The sequence below is a fragment of the Hyperoodon ampullatus genome, assembly GCF_949752795.1.
Source record: "Hyperoodon ampullatus genome assembly, chromosome: 4".
NCBI classification, from domain to species: Eukaryota; Metazoa; Chordata; class Mammalia; order Artiodactyla; family Ziphiidae; genus Hyperoodon; species Hyperoodon ampullatus.
The window spans coordinates 25,072,330-25,097,376 of NC_136917.1; the positions used below are offsets into that span (position 1 = coordinate 25,072,330).

Genomic DNA, 25,047 nt, shown 5'->3' on the forward strand with positions numbered 1-25,047 from the left:
GGTGCCGGGGGCGCCACAGGCCGTGGTGGGAGGGGACAAAGTCGCGCTGGAGGAGGGAGGGGCGCAGACTGAGCCCTGGGGGGGACGCGGAGCCCTGCGCCCGCGGAGGAGGGGCGGGTCAGGATGCGCAGGAACCGCCCAGGGAAACTGAGGCCGGGGAGAGGGGAGCCCACGACCTCCCCCGCGCACTGCGGCCCTGCCCAACGCTCCGGCTGCCACTCCGGATGGGGAGCCGGGAGGGGGCTCGGCAGAGAGGGCGGAGACGGCCTGGCCGAGGAGTCTCCGGGCCGGGGTCCGTCCCGCGCGTCAGGGCGGGGGCCTTCGGGACCGGAGGAGCGGTGAGGTCCTCGCTCAGCCCGAAGGCCCCTCACCTGGCGCGCAGGCGCTCTGTGGGCGGAGCTGGCGGCGGCGGGGGCTGCGGCGCGGCGAGCACAAAGCCAGCCCCTACCCCGCGGGGGCGGAGGGGAGGAGGGGAGGTGGGGAGGGAGGGGCCCCGCCCGGCCCGAGACCCCGCGCCCGGCGGCCTAGGGGCGGCGCTAGGGGCGGGGGCTCTTTGTCTCGGCGCGTCGGGGGCGCCGCGCGCGTCCGTTGCCGTCCCGCCCCCGCCTGCTCCCGCGCCCTCCGTCTCTGGGTCTCCGGGGTCTCGGTCTCCCGCGGGGGCGGGCATGGGCCGGGGTTTGCGGGCTCCTCCCCTCCTGGACCTCTCGATGGGCCCAGGGAGCCCCATCGAGGCCGGGCGCTGGGAGAGTGTCCTGGTCTCCGGGTTTCTCGCGTCTCTGCCTCCCTCCCCGGCGCGCGTTTCCATGGCGAGCTCCCGGGCGCCTGGGCCTTCGGGAGACAAAAGAAGCTGGGGCGGGGGCCGCCCTCACTCCCGGGCCCCCGCGCCGCGCACCGCCCACCTGCCCCCTGCGCCCCGCCGGGGTCCTCCCTCCGCTCGTCCAAACCCGGCCCCTCGCCGAGCCCACAGCATCCAGGACGCACGGCCCGGGATGCCCCGGGATACGCGGGCGGCGGTAGGGCCCTCGTGGTGAATTCACATGAGGCTCACTTAGGCAGCGCTTGCTCTTTGCAGGTGTTTCCTCTTTTCCACACACAGCCATGTGGGGTGGCACCAGCTGACCGTCATTTGACAAGTGGGGAAGCTGAGGCCCCCGGGAACTTAAATCTCTGTCCGCGGTCTCCAGGCCCAAAACGGCAGGATTTTATTCAGTTCATTTTTTCACCGTCTCCTGAGCACCTCCTGTATACCTGGCCCTGTACCCTCACGGGGGAGCCGCTGAGAACTGGGACAGACCCCCGAAATCAATCCCGCAGTTAAGCGTCCAGTTAAGGTCGGGGGTGAGGGCTGCAGGGATGGATAACCCGGTGTGTGCAGCCACTGGGCTTTATTCGCACGCAGCTGTTCACACTCCAACCTGGTCCTGGCCGTGGCCCTTCTTGTTTTAAGAGACTCAGCTGCATGTGTCTTCAAAGATGACTGTATGCGCGGTTAAGGGTGGGGCCCAGAGGGTTTGAATCCCACCGGGGCCTCCATTTGCTCACCTGGAAATGGGCATAACAAGGCCGCTTTGCGCATGGGGCACACCGGAGCTGTCTGTCCCGCCTCCCCAGGCCTGATGACCACTGGGCCTCGGTTTCCCTGCCAGCCAGGGGCGGAGCCTGGGCTGGGCAGCCGTTGGGAATCCCGGTGTTGAAAGATGACCACAAACAGCCCTCAGGAGGCGGGAGGAGCGGAAAATGGGGCAATCGCTCTTGGAGGCCTCCTGGGGGGGCAGGAGCAGGAAGGGGTGTTCTGGGAGACCCTCCTGACAGGAGGGGGTCTGGGGCAATATCAGGAGCCGGGGTGGGGGTCTTCTTCCTGTCGATCCCCAGAGGTGGAGGAGCCAGGCCTGGCTGTGATGGCACATGGCCCAGCAGTGGGGCCTGGACTTGCTTCTGGGGCACTAGGGAGCCATGGCGGAGTTTAGAGCAGGCAAGAGGGGTTGAGCACGCCAGGTGCTGCTCAAAGACTCTTGCACATATTAACCCACTCGATGCTCACCACAGCTCTACCGGGGGAGCGGCGGGAACTGTTCACATCCTGGTACCCAGACAGGGAAACAGGGCCAGACAGGGGACCTTGAAGTCACCCAAGTAGGAAGGGATGGACCTGTGGGCTCTGGAGTCACCCATCTCTCCGGCTGTGCTCTGTGCAAGACAGCAGCCTGGTCCACGGGCAAGGACAGGGTGGGCGGCAAGGTGGGGCCTCAGGAGGGAGGATGCACAGGTGGGAATCAGGGAGAGTGGAGATGGGAGGCAAACTTGGGGGGACACTGGTCTGAGGCAGGGGCCATGTGGGGGACACGGCTGGGCGGTGGGACCGTGAGACTTGGCAGAGACCAGGCCTGAGCCCCAGGACCCCACCATTCAGGCTGGGTGGAGGACTGCAAGTCCGCCCTGACCCCTGCTCCTGCCACCCTCCCCAGTCCTGCCCTGCAAGAGCCCCCCCAAGGCCCCAGACAGGAACTGGTGTCCTAGTGTTCTGAGATGTGGGGTCCACCACCAGCCCCAACCTCTTGGTGTCACCTTGGAAATAAATCCTATTTTTTTTAAAATGAGGTGTCAAAAATAAGTAAAAGTAAAAATAAAAATAAAAAATTGAGCTGAAATTCACATGACATAAGATCAGCCATCTTAAAGTATCACATCCACTGGTTTTTGGAAGGAGCACTCACAGAGTTGTGCAACCAGCTAATTCTAGAACATTCCATCTTCCCCCAAAGAAACCCATTTCCTTCAGCTATTATTCCCCTAACCCCCTAACCCCCCAGCCCCTGACAACCAGGAACCCACTCTCTGTCTCTATGGATCTGCCTGTTCTGGACGTTTCCCATCAGTGGAATCGCACACCGTGTGTCCTTCTGTGTCTGGCTTCTCTCACTGAGCATCATGTTCTCAAGGTCCATCCACGTGGTAGCGAGTGTCGGGGCTTCACCCCTTTTCACGGCTGAGTGATGCTCCCATGTGTGGAGGGACACGTCCGTCTGTTGAAGGGCATTTGTGTTGCGTCCACCGTTTGGCCACTGTGAACACGCGTGTGCAGGTTTCTGAGGCCCTGTCTTTGGTTCTCTTGGGCACGCACCTAGGAGTGGAACTGCTGAGTAATACGACAATTCAGTGATTAACGTTTTGAGGAGCTGCCAGACCTTCCCCAGCCGCGGCATTGTTTTACATCCCTGCCAGCCTGTCTGAGGTTCCAATTTCCCACCTCCTCACCAACGCTGTATTTTTCCTGCCCTTTTCATTCCAGCCATCCTAGTGGGTGTGAAGTGGTGTCTCGCTGTGGTTTTGATTTGTGCATTTCCCTGATGACTAATAATTTTGAGCATCTTTTCATGGCATGTTGGCCATTTGTGTATCTTGGGAGAAATGTCTATGCAAATCCTTTGTCCATTTTAAAGTAGATTGTTTGTCTTTTTGTTTTTGAGTTGTGAGAGTTCTTTATATATTCTGGATACTCGACCCTGTCTTTCTCTCCCCTTGGCCTCATCTCTTGCCCAGGTTCTGAGTGCCTGAAACCTCTGAAGACCCTGCTTCGAGGACAGGGAAGGGGAGACAACCTCTCCAGGACCACCTGGCTCTGGGGGCTCCATGGCCGCACCTGCCCACTTTAGAGATGCAAAGACTGAGGGTGGGAGAGTGACCCAGCCAGGTGCCCACAGATAAAAACCCTGTAAGTGAAAAGCTGGACACAGAAGACACACAGTGTGTGATTCCATTGATGGGAAACGTCTGGAACAGGCAAATCCACAGATGGAGAGTGGGTTCCTGGTTGTCAGGGGCTGGGGGATGGGAGGGGGAGTGACTGCTGATGGGGACGGGGCTTCTTTTGAGGTGATGGAACGTTCTAAAATTGGGGTGATGGCTGCGTAACGCTGTGAAGATACAAAAAACGATGGAATTGCACGCTTTAAACAGATGAATTGCGTGGTACTTGAATTATATCTCAATAAAGCTGTTTAAAAAAAAAATAAAAAGCAGTAAAAACACACACATGCAAAAGCCAGCAGGACTCAGTCCCAGGACAGGTGGGCAGTGGTGGAACCCCCAGCACTCAGGCTGGAAAGCCAAGCGGAGCCCCCATTGTGAGTGGCACGGCTGGGTGTCAGCCTCACCCACATCTGACGGGTCGCCCACCGTACAGAGGGGAGGACGGGGCACAGGGTGGGCAGTTGGAGGGCCCCGGCAGGCCCCAGGAGCGGTTGACTCTGGAGGCCTTGGGCAACTTCCCCTGTTCCTGACGGGAGGGGCCGGGCCCTGGGTCGGGGGTGTGCCGATGGCCAAGGCCCCAGGTATAAGGGCGCCACCATCCCAGCCACCCCCAGCGGCCCCCGTCATGACGGCACTGAGACTCCTGGGCCTGCTGGCCGGCCTGCTGGCGACCTCCAGGGCCAGTGAGTGCCTGCCCCAGGCCAGACGTCCCCATCCATGCAGGGGTCCAGCTGCAGGGGACAGGCCCTGGTGGGAGGGACCAGCGGGAGCCAGCCCCTGCTTCCCTGGACTCAAGGCTCAGGGAGGGAAAGCGACCTGGTCCAGGCCGCACAGCCAGGCTGGCCCTGACTAGCCCTGGGAGGGTGGGCCCCTGTCCTTTTAGGGAACAGGGTGACGGGAGGCCGGGGTCTCCCCAGGGATGGGGATGAAACTGGGGGAGCTGCAATGCACCCTCTCCCCAGGCTCGGCCCCCCTGGCGGACATCGTGGGTGGCAGGAAGGCCCGGCTGCAGGAATTCCCATTCCTGGCCTCCATTCAGACCCAAGGGCGGCACTTCTGTGGGGGCGCCCTGATCCACCCCAGCTTCATCCTGACAGCCGCCAGCTGCTTCCAAAGCCAGTGAGGAGGGAGCCACAGGGTGGGGAGGGGGACTCGGAGAGGGAGAGAGCTCGGGGTATTCCTGGGGGAGCGGTGCCTGGTAGGTGAGAAGGGGCGGGGCTTGGCGAGGGGGAGGGGTCTTAGGAAGGGTTGAGGGGCTTGGAGAGGGAAATGCGGGGACCCAGGATAGGAAGGGGGCCCAGGAGGGTCTCAATCTGGAAACAGAGGGGCGATACGGCTGCAGAAGGAAGGAAGGAGCCTTGACCATCACCGCTGTCCTTCCTTTGGCTGTGGTTCAGCGGGCTAGTAATTCCCTGCCTTATTTGCAAGCCTGCTCCCCATCAATGCCCGGGCCCTGGGGTGGGTGTGGAAGGTTGGGGACTTCCCCACAAGCCCCCAGGACTGCCCCAGCCTGGTGTCTGCCCCCACCTGCTCTTAGCAACACCAGGATTGCCACTGTGGTGCTGGGGGCCTACAACCTGAGGCGGCGGGAGAGGTCCCGGCAGACTTTCTCCATCAGGAGCATCAGTGAGAATGGCTATGACCCCCAAGAGAACCTGAACGATGTGCTGCTGCTGCAGGTGGGGAGAGGGGTGGGGGGGCTCACAACGGCCTTGGGGGCTCAGGAGGGACGAGCCACATGTACGGAGCCTGTGGTTAAATCGCACAGCCAAGTGCACAATCCATTTAGCTATCCTCCGGATCCTGGACACAGTAGCTGGGCCAACTTACCCTCCCACCAGCAGAATTTAAAACTGCCCATTTGGGCTTCCCTGGTGGCGCAGTGGTTGAGAGTCCGCCTGCCGATGCAGGGGACGCGGGTTCGTGCCCCGGTCCAGGAAGATCCCACATGCTGCGGATAGGCTGGGTCCGTGAGCCATGGCCGCTGAGCCTGTGCGTCCGTGAGCCTGTGCTCCGCAACGGGAGAGGCCACAACAGTGAAAAGCCTGCATACCGGGAAAAAAAAAAAAAAAAAAACTGCCCATTTCTTTACATCATTACTGACACTGCATAATATGATTTTTTAAAATTTTCTGTCACTTGTGACGGGGGATGGTACCTTGTTGTATCTGCATTTCCTGGGCAAACTCTTCACCTTCAGGGTCTCTCAACCACCTTTGCGATAAGAACGATTGATTCCTTCTCTGGAGGCACCAGAGGCCCAGAGAGGTAAAGTCACTTGGCCAGGACCCCACGGCCAGTTACTGCCTAAGCTGGCCAGGACCCAAACCACTTTACAGACCAAAACTCACATCGCTGCCGCTCTGGCTCCCAGCTGGGCCCCATGAGGCTCTGGTCCCCAGCTCCGCCCTCTCCTGACTCAGTTTCCCTCCCCAGCTGGACCGTCAGGCCAACCTCACCAGCGCCGTGGCGGTGGTACCACTGCCCCCACAGAATGCCACGGTGGAAGCTGGCACCAACTGCCAGGTCGCAGGCTGGGGCACCCGACAGCATAGAGGGCGTCTCTCCCGAGTGCCAAGGGTCGTGAACGTCACTGTGACCCCGTCGGACCAGTGTCGCCCCAACAATGTATGCACCGGCGTCCTTACCCGCTGGGGCGGCATCTGCCAGGTACGGACTGGGCGTGACCTGGGGTGGGCTCCAGGTGGTGGGAAAAGCAAGGACAAGTGCCAAGCTCTGGGCTGGAGACAGGGAACAGGACAGGGTAGGGTCTGCCCATTTGGAGCCAGGGGCTCCCAGACCTTGTGGGTGGGGGAGTCAGGTGTCAAGACAAGGGCGAGCACGGGACAGGCCCAGCCCGGGGCAGCAGGGAGTTCCTGGGGGCATCTGAGACCTGAGTTGCAGGTGGGAGTTAACCGAGCAAAGTTGAGGGAAAAGCGTGCAGGCAGTGGGACAGCACGTGCCAAGGGCCTGGGGCGGGGACAGGATTTGTGGGTGGCATAAGCAGTGGTTCTGGGTGGGAGCAGAGTAGGGGGGCTGGGCCTGGGATGCTCTGACTCTCCTGCCACCCTGCAGGGGGACGGGGGCACCCCCCTCGTCTGCAACGGTCTGGCGCATGGCGTGGCCTCCTGGTCTCGGGGGCCCTGCGGCAGGGGCCCCGACTTCTTTGCCCGCGTGGCACTGTTCAGAGACTGGATTGACTCAGTTATAAACCAGCCAGTCGGATATGCGCCAGCCTGATGGACCCCCAGCCCAGCCAGTGGGGGGTCGTGTGAGCTGCCACGGAGCTCAGCCCCCCACGCCTCTGTCCCATCCCGCAGCCCACGCGGTTGTGACTCTAATAAAGGATCTGTTCCCATCCTGTCCACAGCACCTGATTTCTGCTTTGTGGGGGCAGGAAGGGGCTGGGGGCCGAGCGCAGGGACATCTTCCGGCAAGAGTGGCATCCACCCCAGGGGCCTCCACTCACAGAATCCGCTCACAGCCCTGAGAACCAGGGGCTCTTGTTATCTCCACCTGACGGAGGTGGCGCCGAGGCTCAGAGAGGTTGGGTGACTACCCTGAGGCCACACAGCCAGAGTGGGCTCTGAACCCACATCTGTGAGATTCCAGGCCCCCTTAACCGTCTCTCATTTTGGTCGAGAATACAGTCACCCCTTAGTATCTGCAGGGGCTTGGCTCCAGGACCCCGGTGGATACCCAAATCCGCGGATGCTCAAGTCCCTTGTAGCAAATGCTGTAATATTTGCAAGTAACCTATGCACATCCTTCAGTGCACTTAAAATCATCTCTAGATGACTTAAAATACCTGATAAAATGTAAATACTGTGTAAATACAGTTGCCCGCCTACAGCAAATTCAAGTTTTGCTTTTTAGAACTTTATGGAAATTTTTTTCCCAAATATTTTTGATCTGTGGTTGGTTGAATCCGAGGTTGGTTCAGTCCACGGGTGTGGAACCCGCAGATACGGAGGCCCGGCTGCATATTATGCAGCAAAGTCAAGAGACACACGAGAAACTGGCTTTAGACTATTTGCCACTTGAAAAAAGAGCCTAATGTGAAAGGAACTAAAATATAAATGTTAAATAATAAATATAATTTTATAGGGATTTCCCCGGAAGTTCAGGGGTTAAGACTCCACGCTTCCACTGCAAGGGGCACGGGTTGGATCCCTAGTGGGGGAAATAAGATCCCACATGCCCCGCCGTGCAGCCAAACTATATATATATGTATTTATATATTTATATAAATGATATATAAAACATAACAGACATAATCGTATAAATAACATACAAAATATAATAAAAATAGGTATATAAATGATATATAAAACATAATACACAGGGGCTTCCCTGGTGGTGCAGTGGTTGAGAGTCCGCCTGCCGATGCAGGGTACAAGGGTTCGTGCCCCGGTCTGGGAAGATCCCACATGCCGCGGAGCGGCTGGGTCCGTGAGCCATGGCCACAGAGCCTGAGCGTCTGGAGCCTGTGCTCCGCAATGGGAGAGGCCACAACGGTGAGAGGCCTGCGTACCAAAAAAAAAAAAAAATATATATATATATATATATATATATATACTTAATAACTCATAATAAAATATAATAAATCCATCATGTAAATATTATACATTAATATTATAGTATATATTTATAATATATTTATCTTATATATTTATAATATAATACATATAATGTGCACCTAAAATCAGTAAGGAAAAAAATTAGAGCCCAGTAGTAAAAAAAGTGGGTCAAGGATGTAAACAGTTCACAGCAAAGAAACACAGAAGGCTCCTGACGATGTGGAAACACTGCCCCTCAACCAGTGCGTGAGAAATGCCCGCTGGCCTCCTGGGATGTGGACTTCTCACCCAGGGGGGTGATCACTAAGCCTGCCATCTGCGGTGTCTCGTCTTGGTGGGGGGGACGGGGTGGCAGGGATGGGTCGGGCATCTGAACCAGGTGCCGCCCTGGGGGTTGCCCACGTGTCACCTTGCATGAGACGGGGACAGGTCCTGCCACGTGGCTCGAGGGAAAGAGGCTGCAAAGGATCCAGTGTTCCGGGCTGGCGGTGGGGAGACCACAGAAGCCCGGGGCGGGCGGGTAGCACATAGCTATGGAAGAGGCTCAGCCCAGCCGGCGTCGGGGCCAAAATGGAGATGCCCAGCTCTGCCCTTCTCCTGGAGGCCCTGCTGATGCCCCAACACGCAGGGGAGGGGAGGGGCTCGAAGGGGCGGCACTGTGCCCTGAGCCGGGTGGTATTGGGGTCTGTGCCGTCCCGAGCCCCCTGCCCTGACCGCACGCCCTCCACCCCCTCGCTGCCCCAGAAGCCCCCAGTGATGGCCCACACTCACCGGCCACCGGCCACCGAGGTTACTTGTGTTGCCATTAAGCCATTTTACACATGGGGAGCCTGAGGCCCAGGGAGCTCCTATCACCACTGGCGTTGCTGGTGCTTATTGGGCACCAGCTGTGTGCCAGGCCCTCACCCCATCCTACAGGCCTGGTCTGTGGGTCCTGGGTCTGTTTATTTGTTTTTCATAATTTATTGCAGTGAAATTCACGTAACATAAAATTCACTCTTTTAAAGGGAACAATTCAGTGGTTTTTAGTGTATTTCACTAGGTTGTGCAACCCTCACCGCTGTCCAGTTCCAGAACATTCCATCACCCCAAAAAGAAGCTCCGTCCCGATTAGCAGTCACCTGTCCTCCCCCTCCCCCAGCCCCTGACAACCACTAACCACTAACTCTCTGTCCCTGTGGACTGGTCTGTTCTGGACGTTTCCCATCAAAGGAATCACACATTGTGTGTCCTTCTGTGTCTGGCTTCTCTCACTGAGCATCGTGTCCTCAGGATCCGTCCACGCTGTAGTGAGTGTCAGGGCTTCACCCCTTTTCACGGCTGAGTGATGTTCCCGGGTGTGGAGGGACGTATATCCATTGTCCGTTGATGGTCATCTGGGTTGGTTCCACCCTGGCTAATGTGAATCACGTCGCTGTGGACATTTGTGTACATGTTTTGTTTGAACATCGATTTTCAATGCTATGGATTTGTACCCAGGAGTGGCATTGGGGGTTCAGAATGGGTCCTGCTTTATAGAAGGGGAAACTGAGGCCCAGAGAGGAATGTCAGTGGCTCAGGAGCCCAGAATGGTCCCAGGGAGCCCACCTGCTGATTGTTCAGATGGGGAAACTGAGGCCCTAGGGCGTTGGGGTCCAAGAGCATATGGTCCCAGCTTGGAGCCCCCAACACTGGCCCCCTCAAGAAAGGAGTGTTTTTCTTTTTTCAGGAGAGAAGAGGAAAAAGAGGCAGAGACACAGAGGCTGAGCCTCTCCCGTCCTCCTTCCCTCGATCCTGGGTGGGTCGGCTTGGGTCCGCTTGCCCCTTCACCCCGCCCCAGCCCGTGTTCCCGGCGAGGCCGTTGCCTGTTGCACCAGCCACAGTTGGAACGGGAAAGGGGCTGAGGCCACAGCTTCCAGCCCCACTTCCTCTCCACCTGCCGGCCCGACCCCCAGAGGCCCCCAATGGTTCCCTCCCTCCCAGTTACAACCCCCAGGGCTCCCAGTGCCCCCAGCCCCCACACCCAGTCCCATGCCTTCCCAAGCCTCTGCCTTCAGGCAGCCCCCCAGCCCTGCACTCACCTGCCTGCCCCCACCCCAGGCCTGGAGCAGAGAGGAGGACCCCGGGCCATCCCCCTGTCTCGTCTGATGCTGTGACTTCACTCCCCCCCCACCCCGCCCCCGGGAGGCTCCCTGGTGGGTGAGAGCTTCCGGCCAGGACCCCATGGGCAGTTACTTAGCAAGGTTGTGTGTGTGTGTTTCTTTTTTCCAGTTAAAGCTTTATCGAAATGTGCTTCTCCTACCATACAACCCACCCGCTTAACAAATCAGCGGCGTTTAGTATAGTCACAGGGTTGTGCAACCACCACCTCTAATTCCAGAACATTCTCACCACCCTGAAAAGAAGCCCTGTCCCCATGAGCACTCACCCCCATGCTCTCCCCCAGCCCCTGACAACCAGGAACCCACTCTCTGTGTCTGTCCAACAGGACTGGCCTGTTCTGGACGTTTCCCGTCAAAGGAATCACACACTGTGGGTCCTTCTGTGTCTGGCTTCTCTCACTGAGCATCGTGTTCTCAGGGTCCGTCCACGCTGTAGTGAGTGTCAGTGTCTCTCTCTTTTTCAGGGCTGAGTGATGTTCCCCTGTGTGTATCCCCTTTCATCAGCTGATGGTTCATCAAGCTCTTAACTGTATTAGGGAAGTCAGCCCCTGAGGTGGGGTTGTTCTCATGACTCCCCATCATTAACAGATGGGGAAACCGAGGCCCAGAGAGGTGGCGTTTCTAGCCCAGAATCACAAAGCACAGCAGAATGTGAACCCAGGCGAGGGACTCCGGACCCTGGGGTGTACCCACCCCGCGTCTGCTCCCAGAAGAGCCTGGATCTGAGAGAGGCACGTGCTGACCCGGCCCAGCCGCCGAGAGGATGGGCTGAGACGGGGAGAAGCACAGCAGAAAAAGGAAGGGGGTGGTGGGGTGGCAGCGACAGGGCTGGCACCTGTGCTCACCTCACCTCACTGTGCACCCACACACTCCAATACTCTAACTTATCAAATCCTCCTGCTGTCGCCCTGGGGGAGGGACTATTACTACAATCACCCCACTGTACAGGTGGGGAAACCGAGGCACCAAGCAGCCTGCCCCGCTGGACCGGACAGTGCCAGTCCGCAGAGATGTTCTTGTCAAACGAGAAAAACCAGTTCTGAAAGCAAAAGGCACAGCAGCCCTGGGTTCCTGTGGAGACATGTCAGGGCCACACCCAGGGCTGCGGAGTCCCAGACGCCCGGCGGCCTTTCCCGAGTGACTGGGCTGATGTGTGACTTAAAAACACGTCGGCAATAAGGATGGCCAACAGGCACATGAAAAGATCACTAATGATTAGAGAAGAGGAAATCAAAAATACAATGAGGTGTGAATTCTGACCTCACAACGGTCTGAATGGCCACCATCAAAAAGTCTACAAATTACAAATGCTGGAGAGGGTGTGGAGAAAAGGGAACCCTCCTACACTGTTGGTGGGAATGTAAGTTGGTGCAGCCATTAAGGAAAACAGTATGGAGGTTCCTCAAAAAACTAAAAATAGAGTTGCCATATGATCCAGCAATCCCACTCTTGGGCATATACCCCGGACAAAAGTATAATTTGAAAAGATACACGCACCCTTATATTCATAACAGCACTGTTCACAATAGCCAAGACATGGAAACAACCTAAATGTCCATCGACAGAGGAATGGATAAATAAGATGTGGTACATTTATACAATGGAATATTACTCAGCCATAAAAAAGAATGAAATAATGTCATTTGCAGCAACATGGATGAACCTAGATATGATCATACTAAGTGAAGTAAGTCAGAAAGAGAAAGACAAATATCATATGATATCACTTATATGTGGAATCTCAAATATGACACAAATGAACTTATCTTTGAAACAGAAACAGACTCATGGACATAGAGAACAGAGTTATGGTTGCCAAGGGGGAGAGGGGTGGGGGAGGGATGGATTGGGAGCTTGCGGTTAGCAGATGCAAACTATTATACATAGGATGGATAAACAGCAAGGTCCTACTGTATAGCACAGGGAACTATATTCACTATCCTGTGATAAACCATAACAGAAAAGAATATGGAAAAGAATATAAAAATAAATTAATTAATTTGAAAAAAAGAGCCTGGGGGGGGGGGAAGAAAAGAATATATATATATTTGCTGTTCAGTAGAAATTAACACAACATTGTAAATCAACTCTACTTCAATAAAATTTAAAAGATAAAAAATAAAAACGCATCGGCAGAGGGGCAGCCACCTGCAGGGCAGGAAGCAGTGAGGCACGCAGGCTGCTCCAGGAGTCCTTGGTGCGCAAAACTCAGAGCAGGTGCTTCTGCCTCAGAGACGTTCATTCATTCCAAAGGGTAAAGTGTGACTCGGCGGGAGGGACACACAGGCACCTCAGAGATGCCCCACGTCCTGGGGACCACCGCTCGGTATGCAGACCCCATCTCCGTGTGGGGACCCTGTACAAGCCCATTTGGAGGGACGTTCCCCCAAAACCCCGCCAGGTTGCCACCAAGGACACAGCACGAAGGACAGGAGAGGCTGAGGGGCTGCCCCAGAGCCCAGGAGACTCGGGGAGGTGAGTTGGGGGATCCTGGACCAGAGACTGGCTGATTGTGAAATCCAGGTGGCCTGTGAGGGGGCAAACTTTGTGCAAGATGTGGCCCCGGGGAAGCTGGGGCAGCACATCCGGGAATTCTGCGGACTGCTGTAAGCGTGAAATGATTTCAAAATGAAAAGCTTAAAATCTTTTTTTTTTGGCCCCCAAATTCCGTGAGCTCCTCTATCTATGCTTCTGTAGGTTTAAATTTTTCATAATAATGAGTCAGTTATAAATAGATACATAAATAAATGTCTCCCGGCACCAGAGTCTCCCCCTGCCCCCTCCCATGTGGGGCAGCATCCCTGGTCCCAACCACTGCATGCCAGGAGCCCCCCAGTCATGACGACCACAGGTGTCCCCAGATATCTCCAGTTGTCCCTGGGGGAGGAATCGCCCCAGGTGAGAGCTCTGCCTTAGAGAGAAGAGTGACTCCCCCAGACAAAGTGAGGGCAGAGAGATGATCCTGTGGGTCTCAGGAGGCGCAGGGCTCTGAGACCCTCACCCCCTTTTCTGTCCCGCTGAGTGGGTTCATCCCACCCCTGCATACGTCGGCCACATCTCACCTTGCTGGGGCTACAGGGACCTTCTGGGGGCAGGCAGTGCCCCCTTGGAGGTGTGGAAGCTGGGGTGCATGTCACTGTGAGGGCTGTGGCCACAAGCCCCCTTGTCCAGAGGACCCCCAGCATGGGGTGGGTGGGAGCCAGCTTCCTACATCTCCTGGGGGTGCCGGGACCCCGAGCCTGAGCCTGAAGCCCTGCAGGCTTCCTGGGGTGCAGCTTTGACCCCCAAACTCCCGAGCCCTCGAGCTGGAAGGAGGAAGTGGGGACGCCCAGCCCAGGTATGGGGCAACCCTAATAGCCTCCCTGAATTGGAGCTATAAGAGGGGGCGGGCAGGCAGGGGGCATGGCCCAACCATGACCCAAAGCTGCAGACCCTCCAGCCCTGCCCTCGCCCCGGTGCTGCTGGCTGTGCTGCTGGGCGGTGAGTGGGGCCCAAGTCTGTCCGTCCGTCCATCTGCCTGTCCCACGCCCTCACGGCTCAGATGGGGAAAGTGAAGCAGGACCTGGCTCAGCTGGCTGCTTGGGATGAATGCCTCAAGGGGAGGGGAGGAGAGAAAGGGGGGGCCTGGGATATGCAGCTCTCTTTCCCCATCTGTAAAATGGGCAAAACCTAGTCCTTCCTGCCCAGGGAGGTGCCCTAGGGACTCAGTATAACCAGAATCCCTGGACAGCACCTGGCACCCAGCAAGCACTCAGTAAGTGTGCACGCACGAACGAATGTGTCACCGGGTGAATGACGCACGTCAGAGGAAAAACCGGAGTGAGGGAACCCCTCCGCCCTCATCCTGATGAGGCTTTTTCATGCCTCAGTTTGTCCATCTGCAAGATGGGTCATCTTGCCAGCTTCTTCCCCCTCCTGACCTCCAGGACTGGGCGCCGCTGCTTCCTGGGAGCCTTCAGAAATAATAATGTTAATGACCACCGGGCTCTCCCCAGCGATAACTGTCCTGGGCCTGGGCCTCTTCCCTCCACAGCCCCCAGCCCCCCTGTGCTGCTATGGGACCTCCAATTTGCACATGGGGAAACGGAGCCTCTGAGGGGTCCCGGTCCTGGTGGAGGCCACACAGCGGCTCTGCCCTCGTCCCCCGACCCCCATCTGGGCTCCCTGGGCGGGGGATGGGGCGGTGGGGTGGGGTCGGTCCCCCGTCCAGGGAGCCGCGGAGGGCGTTAGGCAAGGCGAAGGCCGCTGACCCCGGCGTCCCCCCCAGGTGTAGCCCGGGCCGCGGAGATAGTGGGCGGGCGGGAAGCCCAGCCCCACTCGCGCCCCTACATGGCGTCGCTGCAGAGGTTCCCCAGCAACCACTTCTGCGGGGGGACGTTGATCCACCCGCGCTTCGTGCTGACCGCAGCCCACTGCCTGAGCAACATGTGAGTGAGTGCGCCTGCGCGGTGCGGGCCTGCCCGGGGAGGGGGCGGTGCTCCGAGGGAGGGGGCGCGGCGCTGCCCCGGGGGTCCGAGGGGGAGAGGCGCGGCCTGCCTCCGCTTGCCTGGTCTCAGCCCCTCCGTCCATCTGCCCAACCCTCTCATCCCAAACTAGGCGGGCACCTGCCCTGCTCCCCAGCCCGACGTGACGCCCTGGTGCCCCAGGAGGATTAGCTCAAGCCAGGGGTCCAACCCTCGGGGGCAAGATGCAGATGGGGGCGGGGGCGTCTCCTGGGATGGTGGGCAGTCCCCGAGGGGCTGCACCCTGGGCCTCAGGACGGGGGTGGGGGCACGTGGGGGGGGTCGGGGTCCCAGAAATGAACGCCCTGACCCTCAGGAACCCGTTGCGGGTGAGCGTGGTGCTTGGGGCCCACCGCCTGCAGGCCTCCGAGCCCACCGAGCAGAGGTTCAGCATCAGCCGCCTGTTTGAGAACAACTACAACCCACAGGAGACGCTGAATGACGTCCTCCTCCTGCAGGTGGGTGGGTGGGGCCAGCAGGGCCCAGGGACCCCTATTCATTCATTTTCCAGCACCTACTGTACAGGAGCCCCTGCGGGCATGGGACACGGCCTGGTGGGGAGAGAGCCAGTCACCACCTTCTGAGCACGCGGGATGCCCCCACGCCCCGCCCCCAGGCTTTGGCCGGCTGTGTCCCCTCCCTGCTCCCTGCGCTGTTCCCAGATACCCTCAGCCTTGGCACCAGCCTCCCCTCCTCAGGGAAGCATCCCCTCACCCTACTTGAGTGACAGCCACCCCTCCCCCAATACACTGTTCATCACTGGGCTATGTTTCCCTTGACTCTGCCACCTGCCATTCTCTTCTTGGCCCCTCCCAGCCCCAAAGATCAACTCCCAGAAGGCAGAGGTAGGATCCCCAGGGCTTAGCCCAGGATCAAGCATACAGTTGGTGCTCAATAAGTGCTTTGTAAGTGAATGAATGCAACAGTGACCAGTGCTGCAAAGGGGAGTCTCATGGCCTCGGGGAATGTGAAACTGAGCCCTGGCAGGTTCGGAGGGTGATCAGGGCAGCCTCCCTGGAGGAGGTGACCCTTGAGGTAGAGCCAGGCGGAGGGAACAGCATGTGCAAAGGCCTGGAGGAGGCACTTTGAGATAATCGTCCAGGGGTGGCTGCGGGTCCTGGAGACACACTGCCCACCAACCACCCTCTGTCCCAGCTGGACCGCCCGGCCACCCTCAACGCCCAGGTTGCGGTGGCCCAGCTCCCCCAGCAGAACCAGCTGCTGCCCCATGGCACTCAGTGCCTGGCCATGGGCTGGGGCCGCCTGGGCACCTTTGAGCCGCTGCCCCAGGTCCTGCAGGAGCTCAACGTCACCGTGGTCACTTTCCTGTGTCGTCCAGCGAACGTGTGCACCTTTGTGCCCCAACGCAGCGCTGGCATCTGTTTTGTATGTACTGGGGGCTGCAGCTCGGTGGCTGCAGGGACAGCCGGGAGAAGGAGGGAGGGCAGGCAGGCGGGTGCCCCCGTCACACCATCTGGAAGGTGGGCACACCCATCGTGAGGGGGTAACGGGGCCTTCATGGGTCTGGGGGCTTTTCCACCCTGCAGCCCCCCTTGGGTGGGTGCCCCAGCCCCACTCCGGGGGCCACACCCAGAATTCTGGGGTCCAGCTATATAGCAGGGGGCCAATAAATGCCCGCTCTCCTCCAGAGGGACCTCCCCTCCCTGTCTCACCCACATACTGTAAAGAAAATTCTAGACTGGAATCATTTCACCCCTACGTGGCCCCTTCCCCTGAGGTAGCCTCATCTGGCTGCTGGCCTGGCCTGAGTGACTGACCGACCTGCCCCCTCCCCAGGGGGACTCGGGCGGCCCCTTGATCTGCGACGGTGTCATCCAGGGCGTGGACTCCTTTGTGATCCGGGGATGCGCCACCCGCCAGTACCCTGACTTCTTCGCTCGCGTCTCCCTCTACGTAGACTGGATCCGCTCAGTGCTGAGCAACGCGGGGGGCGAGGACGGCCCCTGAGCTCCCCCGGGCACTGAGGCCATGCTGTGGACAGACGCAGCGGGTCTGCTTCTGCGCCCGTGCCCCGCTTCCTGCCCCTCCCCGGCTCTTGGGAGCCAGGCAGACCCACGGTGCGTCAATAAAAGCTGAACCGTCCCCCGACTCCTCTGTGTCCTTCCCACGGGGAGATGTGGGGGAGAGTGGCCCAGGGTCCTCAGCATCCGAGTCCCCAAACCCCGAGCTCGGGGTCGGGGTGGGAATAAGAGGCCTGGAAGTCGGAGGAGGGCACAGGTCACAGCGGATCCCACTCCCCAGATGCCCGCAGACGTGGGTTCTAACCCAGCCCCGCCAGTGTGACCCGGGGCAAGTTGCCACCCCTTTCTGTGCCTCAGTTTCCTCATCTGGAAAATGGAGTCACTCCAGACATTTCCCAAGTGTCCAAGGAGCCCCACCCTGGCCCTCAGGGCTAGGGGTGTCCTGTCCAGTTCTGTGTCTCCCAGCTCTGGGGCCACTTGAGGACCAAGCTCTCATAACATGGGGTGCCCAGGGCCTGTGGGGCTCCTGACCAGTCAGGGGCAGTCAGAAGGGCTATTAGGGAGGCTTCTTGAAGGAGGCAGCAATGCCTGAATACGAACAAAAGGAGAAGTGTCGCCAGGCAAGGCACAGCCAGTGTAAGGGCCCTGCATCAGGACAAGCTTGGGGGTGTGGGGGAAGGAGAGCAGGTCAGGGAGAGGGCAGGGCTGGAGCATGCAGGGCCACAGAATGAACTGGGGTCTAGAGGAGAGGCCTGAGGCCAGGCAGAGGTAGGGGTCATTGGCCAGCCGTGGAGAGGGCACGTGGCCTTGGCAATGAGGCAGTGGAGGCTCAGAGAGAGGGGCCAACCAGCTCACCGGACACACCAGAGTTGGAAGGCAGCTCTTTTGTTATTGATTTACTCTGCCGCCATCTGGTGGCAGCATGCGAATTCAAGCTGGAGCCAGAACCCCCTGGGCTGCCCCCTTTTTAACTGTTCCACACCTCAGCTGACCACCCCAGGGGAGTAGATGGGACTGGTTTTCCACTTCAGCAGGAGCAAGGGTGTGCTGAGACCTGAGACGAAGCCGAAATCCTGGGAAACACAAGCGGATAAGTGTTGAGGGAACGCCGGGAATTTTCTGCATTTCCCACGGGCCAGCGGCAGGGAAGTGGTTTCTATAAAAAGCCCAGAGGGATTTTGGTGCCCAGCACTGGGGGTAAATGAGGTTTGCTGGAGGGAATGTTGGATTGAGCCCATTGATGGGAACAGAAAGACCCAGAAAAAAACAGCCCCGGGTGTTTTCTATTTTCTTTTTTTTTTTTTTTAACTTTTTTTTTTTTTTGGCTGCCTTGGGTCTTTGTTGCTGTGCACGGGCTTTCTCTAGCCCCCGCTCGCGCGGGGGCTACTCTTCATAGGGGTGCGCGGGCTTCTCACTGCGGTGGCTTCTCTTGTTGCGGAGCACAGGCTCTAGTTGCGCGGGCTCAGTAGTTGTGGCTCGCAGGCTCTAGAGTGCAGGCTCAGTAGTTGTGGCGCATGGGCTTAGTTGTTCCGCGGCAATGTGGGATCTTACCGGACCAGGGCTCGAACCCATGTCCCCTGCACTGGCAGGCGGATTCTTAACCATTGCACCACCAGGGAAGCCTGTTTTCTATTTTCTATGAGCTCAAGGACAGCACTTTCTCAGCTGAGAACTTTACAAAAGTTCATTCATTTAATCCTCAGGACAATCCTGTGAGATGGGAGCCTATAACTTCCATTTTACAGACGAGGAAACTGAGGCATGGAGGGGTTACATCCATAGCCTGAAGTCATAGTGGGCAAGTGGCCACTCCAGGATCTGAACCCAGAGTCCACAAGCTTAGCCACCATGACCTGTGAGGAAATAGCATACAGGTGGTGCTCAATATAGATGCAGCTTTTGTTTAAATCCAGTCTCCCTGCCTGAGGCATGGTCTCCTCCATTATTCCCACCCCCATTGGAAACAGGGTTATGTATACAGCAGGTGCTTACCAAGTGCTCTATGGTAGCTTTAACTCAACAGGGTGGGGACCCCACCGAGAGGGGGAGAGATGGGGGTTTGCTTGCCTGTGGCCACACACCAAGAGGAGCCCAGGGACAAACTGGACTCCAGCCCCAGCCCGCCTCTGGGTGTCCCTGAGGGCCCCCGCCTGCCTGTTCCTGCAGATGGATCCGTTGGTTCCCTCCCCTGAACCCTGCTCCAAGCCAGGAGAACGTTGCTTCTTGCAACAGCCTTGGCTACGGCCGTTGCAGCTGGAGCAGCCTGGGACAGGGGGGGGTGGGGGGTGGGAAGTTGAACGGGGGCCACGGGGCTGGGAACTGGCCCTGGTGGACCCCATCTCCATTGTTCGGCTTGAGTTCTTCCAAGGTCCAGGCTGAAGCTCTCAAACTTGGTTGGAGATCCACGGTCCAGCCTCCAGGCCTGGGTGGGAATTTTTCCTCTGCCTCAGGCTGGAAGGGGGTTCAGAGAAGCTCAGAGGGGTGCGGGTGGGGTGGGGGTGGGAGGGATTCCTTCCCAGAAACTCTGAGGGCCCCCAGAGACTGACCAGGTCCCAGGTGGGAGTGAGTTCCCTGTTAGGAGCAACAACCAAAAAGAGGTTGGAAGTCCGGGCTCCAAGAGGGAGACGCAAGGCTGGGGAATAGGCAGCAAGTCTCCCTCCAGCTGTGCATTGTGGGCACCTGGGTTCAAAGCCCAGTTCCCCCACCACTTCACTGGGTAGGCAGCTCATGGGGGGACCCCTGCCACGCCTCCCAAATGTCAGGACAGGGCTGCATGCACGTGGTTGCCGTTGCCCTGGGTAAACTGAGGCACGTGGGCGTCCCAGCCAACTCCTCTGGGCCGGGGTGGTCAGATTTAGCAAAAATACAGTACTCCCAGCTAACTTTGAATGTCAGATAAACAAAGACAAACTTTGTATGTAAGTACATCCTGTGCTTATATTTGGGATATACTTATGCTAAAAAAAAAAAAAAAAGAAAGTTTATCTGACGTTCCGATTTAATTGTGCATCCTGAGTTTGACCTGGAGGCCCCCCTGGAGCCAGCCCCGACCCTTGCACACATCCTCTCTCCCCTGTTCTTCCCATCACCCCCTCGTCCCCCACGTCCCAGGATGGGGAGAGGAAGCTGGGGCACCAGGCCCCCCCACGGGCAACTGCAACGGCCTCCAGGCATGGGGGCTATAAGAGGGGCAGGTGGGCACAAAGGGTAGAGACGCCAGAGCACCTGCCCAGCCATGATCCAAAGCTGCAGACCCTCCAGCCCTGCCCTGGCCGCTGTCCTGTTGGCTGTGCTGCTGGGCGGTGAGCGGGGCCCGGGTGTGTCCCTGGGGTCCATTCCTGCCTCTCCACCTGCTGGGGACCCTCCCAGCCCCCTCATCCTCATGGGGAGTGACAGCTGGGATAAGGAGAAGGCTGAGGTCCTGAGTGGTGAGGTCTGAACAGCGGGGTCTCTGGGGACTCCCAGTGGGTGAAGTCCAGACCTAGCTGCGCCCTGGCAGGGGGACCGTGCAGGCCCCCTCCCCTCTCTGGGCGACAAGCACGGCAAGAACCCGACCCGGTGGGGTCCTGGGAGAGGAGCGGGGGTTCCCGGGCGGGGACGGGGCTCCTCCGCGCCGCTCACCGCCGCCACCGCCCTTGCCCCCAGGCCCTGCGCTGGCCTCGGAGATCGTGGGGGGCCGGCCGGCCAGGCCGCACGCGTGGCCCTTCATGGCGTCCCTGCAGAGGCGCGGACGCCACTTCTGCGGCGCCACCCTGATCGCGCGGAACTTCGTGCTGTCGGCCGCGCACTGTCTGAACGGCCTGTGAGTGTCCCCGCACGTCCCCATCTCGGGTTCCAGTCCGCACGTCCCCATCTCGGGTTCCAGTCCGCCCGCCGCGGGAGGGTCGCGCGGGCCGTGCTGCGGGCCCGGGGTGGGGCCTTCCGGCGAAGGCGCGAGGGTCTGCAGGTCCTCCTGCGCTCGGGCGGGGTCTCTCCGCCGCTCCCGACCCCGGGGGCGCCCCAATCACCTCCTGTTCCCCCCGCCCCAGGAACTCCCGGTCGGTGCTCGTGGTGCTGGGGGCACATAACCTGCGGCGGCGAGAGCGGACCCGGCAGACGTTCAGGGTCCAGCGGGTCTTTGAAAACGGCTTCAACCCCTTGAGCCTGCAGAACGACATCGCGGTTCTCCAGGTGCGCGGCCGGGGGCGGGGCAGGAAGGGCAGGTGCAAAGGCTCGCGGGAGGCTTGGGGAGGGCGGGACAGGGGCAGGAGCCTGGTGGACAAGGCTGGCGGGCGCAGACCTGGTGTCGCCCCCATCTCTGTGTGCCTCAGTCTCCCCCTCTGTAAAACAGAGTACTCCCCACCCCCACCCCACCCCCGCCGTGCAGGGCTGTCAGAGATTAGATGAGGTGACAGCGAGAAAGGTATTTTTGTGCCCGCTGGCGGAGGGCAGGGGCAGTCTCCCTCTTTGCCAAATGGGGCAAAATTCCCCACATTCGGGCCAGTGGGAGACTGGAGGGAGAAACCTGCCTTTCCCCTCTGCTTGCCCAGCTATGATTATTCTCAGGGAATGTTCTAAGACAAGGGTTTTATGGTTGTTGCTATGGCCCATAGTTTGCTTTATTACCTACTGTTTTGTTTTTTTTTAAGAAGATGTTGGGGGTAGGAGTTTATTAATTAATTTATTTTTGCTGTGTTGGGTCTTCGTTTCTGTACAAGAGCTTTCTCTAGTTGTGGCAAGCGGGGGCCACTCTTCATCGCGGTGTGCGGGCCTCTCACTATTGTGGCCTCTCTTGTTGCGGAGCACAGGCTCCAGACGCACAGGCTCAGTAGTTGTGGCTCACGGGCCCAGTTGCTCCGCGGCATGTGGGATCCTCCCAGACCAGGGCTCAAACCCGTGTCCCCTGCATTAGCAGGCAGATTCTCAACCACTGTGCCACCAGGGAAGCCCTATTACCTACTGTTTACTGCACTCAAGACAGATCCAGGGATGCCCTGAGCCACGGTGACTGCTCCCACTTTACAGATGGGGAAACTGAGGCTTGAAGTGGGAGGCAACCTGCAGGGTGGGTGTCCTGCTCTGAAACATCCCAGAACCATGGTGGAGCCTCGGTTGGGGAAACCAGGGCCCAGAGAGGCAAGGGTCATCACTCCCCACCCTCTGTGACATGCCACTGCTCCGTCCCACCTGCTGCAGCTCAGTAGGATGGCCACCATCAACACCAACGTGCAGGTGGCCCGGCTGCCCACCCAGGACCAAGGCGTGGGAGAAGGGGTGCAGTGTGTGGCCATGGGCTGGGGCCAGCTGGACACCAACCGGCCACCGCCCCCAGTCCTGCAGCAGATCAACGTGACCGTGGTGACAGCCCTCTGCCGCCCCTCCAACGTGTGCACCCTGGTGCCAGGCCAGCATGCTGGCATCTGCTTTGTACGTACCCCATGTTCCCCCGAGCCACCACCACGCTCTCATCCAGGCTGCAGCAACTAGGACTACAGCCAGACCCATGGAAGGAATCCCCGACCCTTAAGGGGGTGGGTGGGGGTGTGAGGGTGGGGACTGGAAGCCCAGACTCCCGAACTTGTCTGGCTCCACAGGGGGACTCCGGCGGGCCCCTGGTCTGCAACAGGCTGGTCCACGGGATCGATTCCTTCATCCGAGGGGGTTGCGGCTCCGGGATCTACCCAGACACCTTTACCTCCGTCGCCAAGTTTGCAGACTGGATTAACTCCATCATCCGCCGCTACGGTGACGATGACGGCCCCTCTCTCCACCCCAGGGACGCTGCGGGCAGGACCTGCTAGAAGGGGCTTCTCCTGTCACCCCACCTCACCTGCCCCTGGCTGGGCCCTTCCCATGCAGCATCATGTGGCACCTAGCACAATAAAAACATTCTGCGTTGTAGAATGTGTCTGGGTGTTTGTTGGTTGTGCAACCGAGTGTCGAAAGTCCTCAGGAGAATGTCTTGGGCATGTCACGAGTACGCTGCCACCAGGTGGCAGCTAATTCAGGGCATTGGGGTAAGGAGTCCCTTCCCCACCCTCTACAAAAGGATACTGATTGCCATTTTTGGTTTTTCCTCCTATAAAGCATAATTAAACTAATGTTGCAGGTGGCGATAATGAAAAGCACTGTAGCAAGTGTTCATGAGTGCTTACAAGGCATAGAAATGATTCTGAGCCTTTGCAAGTATTCTCACTCAACTAGTCCTCTCCACCCTCGAGGCAGGTCCTATGAGTTGCCCCACTTTACAGATGAGGAAGTAGAGGTGCAGAGAGCTGTGAAGCCACGCTCAGGAGCTTGGGTTTGAGTCCCAGCTCTGTGACTTTGGGCAACTTGCTTGCTGTCTCTGAGCCTCAGTTTCCCTGTGGGGAAGAGTGAGGAGCTATCTGGGAAGGACCCAGCCAGGGGTTGGGATCCCAGGCCAGCCTTGGCCTCACTGGGTGGGGAGACAATCCCTCCCCCACTTCCCCAGCCTTCTGCCTTGGCAGGGGTCGGGGGGCAAAGCCGAGCAGATGTTTCACAAGGAAACACCCAGCCCCGAAGGAGTCACAGCCCTGGGGGAGACGACCAGCCTGTACCCCTCTTCTGCCTCTGAGCCTGAGAAGGAACCTCCTGGGGCCACAGGTGGGGACCACGACACATGTGGTCTCTGCCATCACTCGGCTCACAGTCTGATGGTGGGGGAAACAATCACCCAAGCAAGCAAATGAGAGAAGTAACATCAGGTAACACCCCTTCCCCCACCCCGGACCCCACACCAGGGGGCCAGGATAAATCTCTCCCTCTCTGTCCCCTCGTGCCAAACCCTCAAATACCCCATCCCTGCAGCAGCACCCCGGGGGGGGTCCCACCTCAAGGTCGTTAACGTTTTCTGTTCCCTCTGCCTGCCAGCTCTTCCCTCAGGTTGTCACCGGGGCACACCTCCCCCCAAGTGCCAGCGGCTCAGAAAGGTGACCCACTGCCCTGCAATCACTTTTTCCACTTAATACTACACCCTGGCGGTCTTTCCATGTCAACAAAGCATCTGGGGATGTGCAGGGTTATTTATTGAACCATCTTGTCTTGCTGGGTCATTTCTAAATTTTGTTGCAATTTTCAACACTCTTACTTACATAATCTGGACTCCACATGCGAATGGGCTTTCGTTTCAGAGTTTCTGATTTGAGTAAGAAAACATGCTGGGATCTAACAAATCACATTTGCTATGTTGTTTTCTATTTTTCTTTTCACCATGAAAAGAAGTAGAGGGGAAAAGATTGTGCACTGTTCCCACTGGGAACAGCTTGAGGTCCTCCTCACCCTTCTGGTCACACGCAGCATCTCCCACTAGTAGGTTCAAGAGATGTTGACCCACCATCCCCAACTTATAGAGGGCCATGTGACCCAGGTTCTGCTCCTCAGAACCTGCCAACCCCTGCCCACAGTGACAGTGTAGGGGCATGAGATCCAAGCTCGGCCAGTCAGAGGCAGGCTTGAGATTCTGGCTAGAGTGATGGGGAATTTGTGGAGGGCTGACAGAGCTCCTGCGCTGAGTCTGGGGCCCCTGGGGTCACAACAGGGGAGCCTGGTGAGGAGAAAAGCCACCAAGGAGGAAAGGAGGAACCAAAGGCAGAAACCTGACCTTGTTCAGGTAACTGGATCAAGCTACACCTGAAGGTAGATCCATGAACTTTCCACATAATTTCCTTGTAGAAGGCTCCACCCAGTTTGCCTCGGTTTTTCTGTCACTTGTATCCAACGGTCTTTCCAGCTGCCCCATACACACCACCTTTCCAATATTCTACTTGTTGGGGGTATCAAGCTCCAGAGCCACAGCAACAGGGACAAGGGTGTTGGATGACCTCTCCCCCACCCCCACGCGACCTCCTCTCCAAGTTGCAGGAGGAAGAGAAAGAAGAGAGAAGCCGAAAATGAGGAAGTGGGTTGTTTACAAACTGTGGTTTCCAGCTGCTGTTGTGAAACTTTGGGGCTGCAAAGGCACCCTGGGGAGACGGGGCCGTGGGGCTGGGTGTAGGTCCATCCCTCTGCTCTGCCTGCTGAGGGGTTGCTCCCCACACCGGGGCCAGCCCTGGGCCAGGCTCACAGAGGCGGGACGCACGCCCAGCAGCCTGTC

The 25,047-nt window shown here is 58.4% G+C and overlaps 2 protein-coding genes across 2 annotated transcripts; both read left to right on the forward strand.

The window, feature by feature from the left end:
* Window positions 1–4,375: 4,375 nt before the first annotated feature.
* LOC307051640 (azurocidin-like) lies at window positions 4,376–6,990 on the forward strand (the record flags this gene model as incomplete). Its single annotated transcript, XM_079702097.1, has 5 exons — window positions 4,376–4,433; window positions 4,713–4,869; window positions 5,288–5,429; window positions 6,187–6,420; window positions 6,826–6,990. The coding sequence occupies 5 exons, from the start codon at window positions 4,376–4,378 to the stop codon at window positions 6,988–6,990; spliced, it is 756 nt and encodes a 251-aa protein (XP_079558223.1).
* A 6,894-nt stretch (window positions 6,991–13,884) lies between these two features.
* Window positions 13,885–22,735, forward strand: LOC307051088 (transmembrane protease serine 9-like; the record flags this gene model as incomplete). Its single annotated transcript, XM_079701434.1, has 10 exons — window positions 13,885–13,951; window positions 14,739–14,898; window positions 15,290–15,431; window positions 16,129–16,359; window positions 16,771–16,933; window positions 20,189–20,257; window positions 20,601–20,757; window positions 20,984–21,125; window positions 22,131–22,361; window positions 22,529–22,735. 10 exons carry the CDS (start codon window positions 13,885–13,887, stop codon window positions 22,733–22,735), a joined length of 1,569 nt encoding a protein of 522 aa, XP_079557560.1.
* Between the last annotated feature and the right edge of the window lie 2,312 nt (window positions 22,736–25,047).